Source organism: Myzus persicae, unplaced genomic scaffold (assembly GCF_001856785.1).
Source record: "Myzus persicae strain clone G006 unplaced genomic scaffold, MPER_G0061.0, whole genome shotgun sequence".
NCBI lineage: Eukaryota > Metazoa > Arthropoda > Insecta > Hemiptera > Aphididae > Myzus > Myzus persicae.
In genome coordinates this window covers 216,572-229,745 of record NW_019101772.1, presented here as the reverse complement: position 1 = coordinate 229,745, position 13,174 = coordinate 216,572, and the positions used below count along the sequence as shown (strand labels likewise).

Here is a 13,174-nt window from a genome sequence, read left to right as displayed (position 1 = left end):
AGTTGTACAATACATTCATATTTTTTTGCATTATTCTTTGCATATTTCTGCATATTTTTGACGAAATTCATGTTTTGTGGTTAACCCATATTTTTAGCAATGCAGATGGTTGGCGAAAGAAGAAAATAGAATATTATATCCATCCAAAAATATGCTAGTATTTAACCTACCATATTGCAAAATAGTAGGGATAGTAAATTTATTGCAATTTAATTTTTATACTTTATCTTAATAAATTATTGTCATATTAAACTCGTGCAACTGCAACAGTAAATTAGATTTAATTTTTTTAATATCATTCTACAAATACACTACCTACACAGTTATATTAAAAATAGTCGCCGTGTGTTGTTTGTGTGCCGAATTCATTTTGACTTTTGGTCGTTTAAAATGCCAAAAATACAAAGTGTAAAAAGTCGACTGATGTGAGACTGAAGAATTTTCTAATGCAGTTTTTAAAACCGATGGAAAAACACTATTTTTCAATGTTAGTCACCAAGCTGCAGTAGTACCAAAGTGTCATATTTTTATTTCACATTTTCATTGCATATTTTAGCATACTTTTAGTAATCCTGCAAATCCATATTTTACCAATTATTTTTGTTATATAATATGAATCGTATAGCCCTATTGATACTGTTTTCCTTACTTTTTATTTTTTATAATTGTTGATTTGTTTATTTCAATTTCATGTAAAAAATTGATTATTTGATATTTTTTCTGGCTCAACACTCACCAGCAATACTTGGTATCACCATCTATATATATATATATTGTAGCTATCCTCACCAAATGAAAGGAATATCTGAAAAGGATGAGTAGAAATGCAAATCACTCACGTCGAATTGAAATGTCTTTTATTATTTGTTAAAAATTAAAACAAATATTGCCTACTTCTTTATATAAATAAATAAATAAGTACAATTTATATTACAATCGTATTTGATGTCTAATACTATATATTTAAATTATGTACAAAAGGTTTTTCGTAGTCTGATAAAAACTTAAAATAAAAACAAAATAATAATAATAATAATAATAATAATAATAATATAATAATAATAATAATTTATCGTAATAGTAACCTTGTAAACAAAATAGTAAATCCTACAATATTATAATAATATGATAGAATCAAAACACGAACGTAAAACATGGCAAAATTAGTAATTTTTTTTCGATAGAATATTGTTTTATAATCGTATACACGTATATTATATGTTATTTATTTAGGACAAATTGTTTTCGATAATAATTTACTTAACATGATTAATAATATTATTCGTATGGAAAATTTAAAATTTTTTTTTATAATTATTAAAAAAAAGCATCAGCCACTATATATTGAAGAGTACCGGCTACATAGTATTACACATATAGTAATAATAACATGATAATTGTATTTTAATACGATGGATAACGCAACTAAAAGAACGAATCGAATGGAAATAAAAATATGTCTAACGTCACGATGACCTACGGAAATCTGTCGTAAGCTATTCGCACGGCTCCCGATTGGTTGTGGCACCCAAAATCATAATAATATTATAGCCGCCGTCAATGGCTAAGAATATCATTTTTAATTAAATAATATTATTGTGTTCCCCTATAGAAAAATTATTAAAATTAAAAAAAAATTTAAGAAGTACCTACGATAGTTACTTTACACTAAAAATGAAAAAATTCCCCTTAAATTAAATAATAACCAACAAAACTAATAAAATTATTTAAATGGTAACTATTTTGCTTACTGGCTGATTAATAATAATTAGGTAATAACTAAATTTAAAAAAATTAAGTGCTTCGGGGAACGGGTTAAATGAATATTAAAATTTGAGTGTGCGAAACCGATCATGGGTAGGTACCGTCGTTTTAAATTATTATTATTAATTTTCTTTTTGTCTGTAGTCGAACGCAAACAAAACGAGTCGGATTAGGAACACGACGTGTAGTATTTTCGAAGAACAATATTTTTAGTATACATATTTGTAATTTTTTTTTGTGGGTTTTTTTTGTTTAATTTTATATAATATAAATATTGTTTAGTTCAAAGTGGAATGGTTTCCGCGAGACGGAAACGTCTAACCGGAAAATGAATTCATCCTTAACCTATCGTCGATTAAAATAATTAACTCTACACTTAAGCATTAATCGTTATACATAGTTGACGTGACAGCCTTTTAAAATGTTTTATCCTTAAAGTTACATCCGTTTTAACACAGGACACTTATATAGCGTATGAGCAGAAACGTATCGTAAACGTAATAGTATTACAATTATCGTACTAAATAATTTAACATTTTTTATATATCATATTTAATAAAATGTCGCTAGTCTAACGACGCCGACAATAATAATGATATTATTATCGAGTAAACGCGTATACATAATATAAAGGACATTCGTTCGCGTATCGTGTTGTAATAATAATATATAATATAATGTATATATTATATAATAAATATTAATTTTCGCGAACTAGTTTTCTCTTAAAAATTGTTTAACAAAATAAAAATTAAAAAACAATTCATTGTTTCGTTATTTTCCTAACGCGTATACATTTGTATTTTAGGTAATGGGTTTTACGCCACAATTCGCATACATCATACAAAATGGAAGATTAAGTACATAATAATATTAAAAAATATGATTTTTTTTATGTATTATCATCACGCTAGACGTCTAAAATTTTTAAGTAATAGTAGTAGTGTGGTGGCGGTAGTGTTGGTCGTTGTAGGTGGTGGTAGTAGCAGCAGTAGTAGCAGTAGTAGTAGTAGTAGTAGTAGTAGTAGTAGTAGTAATAGTAGTAGTAGTAGTAGTAATAAAAGTTTAAGACGTTTAAAAGTGAATTTTATGTAGGGCGAGTGTATACATATGAACGTTCGGAAACTATGTCATAATATGTACAGGGGGGTTGTCGCGAGCGAACAATATTTGAAACCAATAACGGAAGTACGTCATGGGTAATAATATAGTGAAATCAACAATATGTGTATAATACAAAATAATATTATAATATAGGTACCGCGATGACGACGCTATCGTCGTATACACCGTGCTTGTAATGACGGACGCGCGTTGACTAGACGTATTTACTGGACAGTTGTTTGGCCAACTCCGTGTACTTGAGAAATTTCGAATGCGGACTCTCGTCGTAACTGCCGCCGCCTCCGCCGTTTTTGGCTTCGGGACTCTTGACGCCGCCGGCGCCCGCCGAGGTGGACGGCGACCCGTTGTTATTGTTGTTGTTGTTGCTACTACTGTTGTTGTTGTTGTGATTTGGCGACGACTTGTGTTGCGAAGAAGACGAGGGCGAAGGCGAAGGCGAATGGGCCGCGGACGACGACGAAGACTGTTGGTGGCACGAAGCGGCGGCGGCGGCGGTGGCCGCCGCGGACGACGAGGCCGGTTTCAGCATGATCGGCTCGGGCGTGATGCCTTCCTTGACGAAATGCACTTTGGACAGGTGGTGCCGGTACGCGCCCTTGGATATGAACGGAGTGTCGCAAAAAGCGCACTTCATGATCGAGTCGGCCGTGACGACAGCGTCGTTGCACGCCCAGCTGAACGCCAATATGGCGCCGGGAGCGGTGCTGCCCGTGATAGAAGCGGGCGGCGACATGGACTGCGCGGGTCCTCCGTTAGTGGCGGACGCGTTGGAAGACGAACGGCTGCTGGGCCGGTGGTGGTGATGGTGGTTGTGCGGGTGGTGGTGGTTCTCCGTCTTGTCGCAGAGCTTCTGGAGGGCGGCCAGGGGGTGGCTGCTGGCGCCCCCACCGCTCTTGCCACCGCCTCCACCGTCGCCGTTGGCCGAAGACGACGAACCGCCGCCTCCGCTGTTGGCGGCCGAAGTCAGACTCTCGAACATCGATGACAACGCGCCCAGACTGCTGGACGTGACTGGCGTCTTCTTGCCGTTGTCCGCGGTGGACTTGTCGCTGCCCGCCGGACTCGGAGGGCTCTTGACGTTGATGGGTGTCGGTCCCCGGCTCGATCCGTTCGTCTCATCCGCCACCGAACCCTCGGCCGATTCCCGGCTCCTGGCCCGACGTTCTGCCGGGCTCTTGGCCACCACGTCGTCGTCGTCCACATATTCTTTCTTCACTTCAAACTCGCCGGCGACGCACCCTTCGTCGGGCCCGCCGGTCGGCTCGGTCTTGACTTCCATGCTGCCAGCGATCTCTTGACCCCCTTTGCCGGATGACGACGTCGACGACTTGGGCGAGCTGTGTCGTTCGGGAGTTGACTTGGGCGTCAACGATCGCATGCGCTGATAGTCGGCCGGTTCGTATTTGCGGTCCGGCGTGGTCGAATCGCTCCGCATGGCCGCCAATTCAGGTGACATGGAGCTCGACTCGCTGCCACTTCGTTCGTGCCGGCCCATCGACTGATAGCTGCGCAACAAGCTCATCGCTTGCACGTCCATTATGGGCTTTGTGGCATCCACGCTCTCGTCGATGCCCAAACGCTTGAGTATGCTCTCGCCTATCGAAGCGCCCGTGGCCGACGTCCCGTACCGGAGCCGCGAGTCGAAGCTCTTCTCGATCAGTTTCTCGATGGCGTTGAGCACGGAAGGCGACGAACCGGTGGTGGCTGCGGCCGCGGTCGGTTTGTTCATCGAAAGGTCGGCCGCCGCATGAGATCTATCCTGCTCCTTCTTGGGTCTCTTCTCCCGGCCCGGTTCCGCCGCCGCAGCTGACATCGAGTTCTGCGACATCAGCGCGGTCTTCAGTAGGTTTTTCTGGTCCGCCGTCATCGTAACGCACACCCGCAAGTGTTCCATGAAGCTGGCCACGTCCACTTTTTCACCACACTTTTCACAGATTATCCTGCCCAGTCGGTGGTTGGTGTCGTTGACTGCCTTGAACCCGCCGCCGGACGTCGGATATCCTCCGTCGCCGTTTTTCACGTCGTGCTGAGCCCGCTCCAGCTCCAATAGCTTGCGCACCGGCAGCGATTTCTTCCGCTTCTCACGCGTCTGCCGGCGCCTGTTGCTACCCTCCGTGATCGACCGCATCATGTGCTCCTTGTAATGCGCGTTCTTCACCATGTGCACGCTCAATTCTTTGAGCGAGTTGAACGCCTGGTCGCACACTTTGCACGTGAGCACGGCACTGACGTGATTGGCGGACGTGTTCACCGAGCCGGCCGGCGAGCTGGTGGACGCGGCGCTCGCGTTGCTGCTACCGCCACTCGACGACTTGTTCTCGTCGGCAGACTTCCACGATATGATCTGCTCTTGCGAAATTATTTTGGTGTAGTGTTGCGTCTGCTGCATGTGCGTGGTCATCTCTTGTAGCGACCTGAAACTCTGGCCGCACCACATGCACTTGAGTATCTGTCGAGTCTGCTCCGCGCCCTTTCCCAGCCAGACGTCTTGGCCGCGCACCAGCTTCCTTGGAAGCGGCATTGTTTCCTTGATCAACATGTTGAGATCGTTTTTGTGCCCAGAAGACGTGGACACGGGTGGCGGCGGTGGGGGAGGGGGAGGCTGGATACTTTGAGCGGAAGCTTGACCGTGTTTGGTCTCGGCCATGTGCGTTGACATGGCCTGCAGAGTGGGGAAACTCATCTTGCACCAGACGCACTTAAGCACGTCTTTGGTCTGGTCGGCTCCTTTGTTCAGCCAGTGAGATTGCCACGCGCTGTGTCGTCCAGAGCTGGGCGCCAGCACCGATCTCGGTTCGTCTTGAAGTTTGCTCAGTTCACACATCTTCTCCAGCGCCTTGGTGGCGTCGCTTGCCGGCGATGGGAACGACCCGTACGTCATTTTGCCGTGCTTGCCGTTCCACATGTGCACTGTGTCGTTCGGAGGAGTCATCATCTCACCCCTGGATATGGGCCTGATCACCGGTGTAGTGTACTGTGCCCACGGTCTGCTCATCCGGTTGTATGCGTCAGTGGACGGCGATACGGGTGATGGGTCGAGTTTTATTTTCTTGCTCCTGATGGTCAGGTCGATTGGTGAGTCGTCGTTGCTGCTGCTGAGGTTCATGGCTGCAGGCTGGGAAGAAGCCGGTGGGCTGGCAGGCCTTTTCGTACTGAAGTCGAGAACGTCCGAAGATGGGGGCGAACGTCCCGGAGACACGGTCGCCAACAACGGTACTTCGTAAGGAGGAAGACTCGATTCGCTCCTCGGTGATCCTCTACTCATTTTAGACGGACTGTTTGTTTCTCTGTGAACATAAAAAATAAACACATTCAAATTTTAAAACATTACTCATTCATCGCATTCACATCATTTAATATATTTATTTAATAATATAATTCGAGGTCGATATTATATTATAATCTACGTGAATAATATTCAGGTTAGGTTCTTTTGGTACGTTAGATATTTTCACAGTATACTCAAAAATATAATGAAAACCTGAAATAACACGGGACTAATGACCGGGTGACATTTAATGTCGTCTGAAAACGAGACGCACTATAAAAATTGACACGAATAGATGGACCAAGTCCTTGATTTAATGAAGGCGTTTATCAAAATTACTTGATATTTTTTTCTCCTCTCCATTAATTACGACGTGTTTTTTTTATTATTACCATCTGCCAACTACACATTTCAGTCAACCGACTGCATTATTATTATTTATTTATTATTATTATTTTTATTTTTTTTGTCGGTTTAATTAATGGAAACAATTAGCATAACCCGACATTGAGTTGGCGACAAGATTTCAATCCGAATGATTAGCACGCGGCCATTTTGGCTCGGTGCCTGGTGACTTTGGAGCATAGTATAAACACACACACATCCACTCTCGCTCTCACACACGCGTTATATATATTATTCAGAATTTGATATAAGGGCCCTTTTTTCTGGTGTGGGTCGGTACGTTGGGACGGAGCGTAGTGGCGGGTATATAAAGAGAGAGTGAGTGCGAGAGGGAGAAGTAGAGGAATGGATTTGCACGCCCGGAACTCGATCCTCCGTCGGCAATAATTTCCGGCTAACAAGACAGATTAATGAACAATATTTCATATTGGCAAGACTTTTCTCGCAAAAACAAACTCAGTCGAGTGCCGCATTAAAACCAATTTATGGAGTTTGCAGTGTCGTCTCCGGCGCAACCGGAATAATTGTAATATAATGCCGTCACGAATTCAAGTTGACAAGGTGTATCTTTCGGTAGCGCCGGCGGGAGGGTGGAACGACGACGTTATCATGGTGCCCCGGTGGCGGCGGTATATATAGTCGAGTCGACGTGAGCAGCAACGGGCGATATATTTTAAAAATTATCGAATCCAAAGTACAAAGTTGACGTTCCCAGCGGGGAGGTCATAACAGTTTTTTCCCGCTCTCGCCACCGCCACCGCCACCCCTATATTATATAGCACCGCTCTACACACTGTCGGTTTCCACTCCGCACCCGGAACTTCCTTTAGCGGAGCGTAGGCGAAAAAAAAAGAAATTATCCGCCGCTGCAGGAGAGGCGGCACCCGAGCCATTATCGTAAATCAGTCGAAGAGTCCCGCCATCTCTCCGCCGCGAACCAAGACTAAATGAAAATTCAAATGAACGGGCAAAACCAACACACCCTGAGCACATTACAGGGAGCTCGATGACGACGACACAGTTCGCCTTCGTCGACATTCGGAATGGTTTTTTTTTTAATGGCACGATGGGGGCCGCCGGGAACGTTTCTGGTGTATATATATATATACATATTTTGAAGAGTTTTCGGCTGAATTATTATTATATATTGTCGCCCTAGGTCGAAATTGCATTGCCGAATTTCACCGGGGGTTTTTATTTTACCTCATTTGGATCTCTTTCAGTTTAAATAATTTCTGAACGCGCAGTAATGGTATAACAACATGTTATTTTACGTGCACACACGATGTGTTATGTACATAAAAATTTTGTGCGATTACGATGCCGTTTAAATACGATACACTACATCATATAATAAAAAATATTGATAATTTAATAAAATATATTTACGAAGAAAATATAATATTTTGAAGAAAAAAAATACAAGGCAACATTCAAACACAATTTTCAAAGACGTTGAAGTACGAATAGAACACACGTATATTCACATATTCATCAAACCAGATTTATGGCCGAGGCGTTTTCGTTTAATCGACGAGACGTGTGTGACATTGCGTAAAATCGGCCATTTTACAAGAATAAATTTAATGGCATTCTTACAGAGAGTATAATGTCAAGGCCCAATTAAACGAACCGTATCGATGGTAATAATTATTATTATCACAGTCTTTATATATTTTATTTATAGAACACAACGATATTATTCGTGCGTGATTAAATTATACGTTTTAATTAAGATTGCGTTATAATATACGACGACCGGGATCAGAAAACGATCGTCTGTACTCAGTACTTATTATAATAATAATAATAATAATAATAACAATAATAATTCACGACTGTTGGAATATTAATAATCTGTTGGTCGTTTTATAAATATTATATAGATCTTGTCGACCGTAAATCGTAATATTATTATTAGGTATAATAATTCTGCCGTGAAAAATAATAAATATAACCAAATCATTAATTATTACGATTCGGATAGTGTAGAACGCTCACACGATCCAAGAGACATAAATATTAAATACTATAAATACGAAAATGACCGCCGCCAGATCGTAACGCGTTTTCGTGTTTTTTGGGTGGGTCGGAGGGGGAGGATAAGCGTACCTATAAAGTCTCAATTTAAATATACAATATCAATATAATATATTATATTTATATATATATGTATCGTGCTAAAACGATAAATCGTTACTAAATAATTTTTTTTTTATGTTATTGAGTACCTATACAACAATTATATTATACCACGGTATGGATACTAACCTTAGAGGCAAACGCTCGTTAGCGACTGCGGCGTCTTGTTCGACGTCCGTGCTTGACGGGATCGGAGACCTGGGCGGCGAGCCGGACGATCCTCCGGACACGCCTTCCTCCTCTTCTTCCTCTTCGTCCTCGTCGTCTTCCGGACAGCCGCCGTCGTCTTCCTGGTAGCCCGCTGGAGGCTCTTCGCCTTCACCACCTTCCCCTGGAAAAGCCGAAACGAACGTTGTGTTAATAACATACTGTAGATAGGGTATAATAATTCTTATGTATACATAGAGGGCTGAACATAATAATAAATATATATAAAGAGTGAGGAAGTGGTAGTAGACGTCGCGATAATGATAATAAACTCGTGTGGGATCTATGTGAAAGCGTAATTGCAGGGATTGAGGAGGCGGTCTCGTCGTACGTTATAAATTATAATAATTATTGCAAGACGTGTTCAGTAAAATTGTGTTGCATGTGCTTGCTCGGGTATACGATACACGCGATAGAGGATCGTTCGTCCGATCGGCCCGCTCGCGTCGAGATGAGAGTCTAATTTGAAATAATGGGCTGCCGTCGAGTCGACGTTTAGATTAACTGTACGCGTCGCCGTCGTCGTCAAACACCCGCCCGACGGCGACGGGTCGTTTGTACTTATTTGTACGGCGTTGGCTGTCAATGGTTTCTTTCTTTTTTCCAAAAAAACGATACACGCCGAGTTCACTCTCCACGGTGCAGTATAGTTTAGTCGGATAGTTCTCCTCCCTTAACGAGCCGACCGCCGCCGCATCGCTTATATATGTTTATATTATTATATTCTACACAGCCCCGCGAATCGACCGTAGCAGCGCGTTGTCAAGAAACGAACGAGCATTACAAAACAAAACGGGAGCCCGAACTCAGCAGAAAATAAAAATTTACCAAAAAAAAAAAAACGACCCAGAAAAGAGTTTATTATCTCCGCAGACGTTCGTCTTTTTGATCAACGCGTTTTATTCATAGACGTCGCGGACGTAAAAAATAAAGTGAGAGAGAGATAGAGAGAATAATAATAATATAATGGTATGGTATATAAGGGAAAAAAACTTTTGAACGCAAAGACAAGACGAGGTTTTGGTGCAGCGGAATTCATTATTTTTGTGCGTGGACTCTGCAGTGTAGTTAAAGAAGAGGACAATGGGGGTCGCGAATTTTCCGGGCCGACAAACCCTCAAGATCGAACGCGCTAGATAACGATATAAAAACAATAAAACCTGGGGCGGATCTCTCGAACCTGTCCAAAGTCGTCACGACCCAAAGCCTATTGTCTTAACGCCTTGCAGATGGTCCGATAAAAAACGAATGGGTTGTTTAAGAAAACTTAAAACCGTAGACGTCGTCGTCGTCCTACCTACCCTTCGGCCCGCGCACCGACGCCCTGCACCGGAATGATGCCCGCGACCATTGTGCAGCGCCAGGAAAAGTTCGCGTACACCGCCGCCGCGTCAGGAGCAGGAAAGAAAATATGTGTACGTCTAGTACTTTATAGTATTATTATTATTATAATGGTGTACAAGTATTCCTGTATAATGTAATGAAATGAACATTCAGAGACGACGCGTCCAATAAACCACACCACGCTTTCCTCGATCATTAGGCTCGAGCGTGTGGTTTTTTCTCTTTTTCTCGTACTATTATACGTAGGCACCCATAAGTATATTCTTACCGCGCCGTGTACGGGNTTTTTCTCGTACTATTATACGTAGGCACCCATAAGTATATTCTTACCGCGCCGTGTACGGGTTATTTTATTTATTATTATTATTATTATTATTATTTTTTTTTTTTTTTAAATCCATCGCATCCGTGGCGACGGTGGCTAATATATATTAATATAATATGTGTGCGCGGAATGCGGAGAAAAGAAAATATCGTTTAATTGGTCTGATTTATCGTCTATTGTTCACGTGCTGGTCGTGATGGTCCGTTTTTTTTTTACTATTATTATATTATATTTTATGTTTCAGCGCCACCGGTCAGCGCCACTCCTCGCAGGCTACAACAGTGGTCGTTACCCGCCGTTGCCACCGCATCTTATTATCGCCAAACCTATCCAAAGGCACACTCTCACGACCGACTTGTCGGTTACGTGTATTATAATTATTGTATGGGTTGTTATCCCGGGTCCGATCGTCGGCCGTCGTTTCTAGTGGCGCACGCGCGACGCGTAATCTACGCGGAAATCGACGCAATTACTGTGCACATAGGTATAAGCGGCGTCGTACGTTACCGCGGTCGCGGTAATACCCGAGATTATATTGTATTTTACGTTTCATACATACTACATGGGTAGAGGTATACTACCTACCTATACCAATACGAAAACATAAAACGGAAAAAGCGCATGCGCAGACGAGAGCATAAAATACAACGCAAGTATAGTGTAAATATATTACTATTGTATATAGCACGTGGAACGCAGTCCGGCAATCCGTTTTCGAAAGGTCTAAATTAGGCGGTGACGGCGACGACGACGGGACCGCCAAAACAAACAGACTCGTAAATTAATTGTCAACTCTGGTAACCGCACCAATTAACGTGATGTCGTTAAACATTAAGTTGCCGGCGGCGGCGGCGGTGCCTGCATAACGTCGCTGCGTTTTCCACCCTCCCCGACCCCGGGCCAGGCACCCCCGCGCCCCACGGTTCGGGGTGAATCGCGCGCGCGAGCCGTCTGTCTGTTTAATTCTCATTTGTCACCTCAAACCCCTTTTTCAGCCGTCCCGCGCACGTTCCTCACCGCGCCACGACGCGTATACATACTGCACGCACGATTGTACGACACAATATAAACACAACAATAATAATAATAATCATTATAATATAATAATAACGATAATGTATTCTTCTGTCTCGCGGGTACACAGCAGCCGCTCGACGTCAGTCCATCAGTCAAACCGACACGCTCACGCGACTATACGACATAATAGTACGTATAATACGACGGAGGCATCTCTGCCCATTTATGCCGATGAAAAGAGACGACGTTCGAGAGATCGCGAGAACTATAGCTTTGCATCAGCGTTTTGCCCTCGCGACGACGACGACCTAAGGCCTCACGACGTGCCTATAGGATATAATATATAAACGTTCAGACGGACGAGCGGCGGCGGCGCGTTGTCCTCGAGTCGGATCGAGCACACACAATAAAACAATTTTTTATCCCGCACGCCGCTTCGGGTACGTACCTATAGGCATATTAAAATAACATAATATATCGGCCGCCCCTTTTTTTTTCTCCTCTCGATCGCCATACCGTACACCGAACGCGGCGTTTGTATGCAAATTCCGTGGCACATTTGCATATGTACGCGCGCGTGTAGCGGTATTGTCTCGTCGTCGCCGTCGTTAAACGCTTTCCGATTTTTGCGACGGACTTTCCGAAACAATGGCCGCACTCTCGTGCTGCGGGCCGCATTATACATACATTGCAGGTACGCGTATATTATTATTAAAGTGAGTGTGAGTGTATCGCGTGGTAGATAGGTTACTGTCCGGCGACTGCCGCACCGAGAGAGGTCGTGGCCGGTGCATTTCAAACTGCTGCAGCAGTTTGCAACAAAAAGACGATTTACACGAATGGAGGACGTATCACTACTATAATAATAGACGTATAAATTAAACTGCACGTTGCAGTCGTATTGCGCAAGAACCATATGAAAAAAAAATAAATACATTTTTTGCATAATGAAAGATATGGAGATAACACCGATATCGGCTCGTATTCACTCTTGCAAGATCTCAATTCTAACCTAACCAAAATGGGTTCTGTCGGGACGCTCCATACACCAACGTATATATTAATATACAAAACTTGATTTATTCCGTGGAACAGGGTGGAAAGAGGGGCGCGATCGACAACGGCCCGATGACCGGGCCATTAGCATTCCTGCGAGTATCTCGGCTGCGTCAAATTATTGCCCGGTGACTGGCGTCGCCGTCAATTGATTAATATTACGACGACGACCCGCACCCTATACGTCATATACGTACATGTGTACAGTTCGCGTACCCCGGGCGGCCGAGAGCAAAATAATAATAATATAAAACGGCCAGGTAGGCGAGTTATGGGTATATATTATACACGACACGCGTGATGGCGAAAATAATAAGAAAAACGTCCGGCAAAAGGTATTATAAATGATGCGGCGGAAAATCAACAGGGGCACACACACACACGTACGTACGCATATAATATAATACCATACATTATATATTATATTATTATTGCCTTCGCTGTACGATAATAATAGTAATAATACGAGCGCGCATATTGTGCAATCCCGAGACGCGGCGGCGGCCATTGTGCGCGAGCGT

At 43.0% G+C, this 13,174-nt stretch overlaps 1 protein-coding gene across 1 annotated transcript in view; it reads right to left on the bottom strand.

Moving 5' to 3' along the window:
• Window positions 1-2,432: 2,432 nt before the first annotated feature.
• Window positions 2,433-13,174, bottom strand: part of LOC111030353 (protein tiptop-like) — a 61,882-nt gene continuing 51,140 nt past the window's right edge. The window contains exons 2-3 of the mRNA XM_022309792.1: window positions 8,834-9,035; window positions 2,433-6,176 (exon numbers count right to left, since the gene is read on the bottom strand). Of these exons, the coding sequence (XP_022165484.1) occupies window positions 3,083-6,176; window positions 8,834-9,035 (3,296 nt within the window). The 3' untranslated portion in view covers window positions 2,433-3,082. The remainder of the gene's footprint in view (window positions 6,177-8,833; window positions 9,036-13,174) is intronic.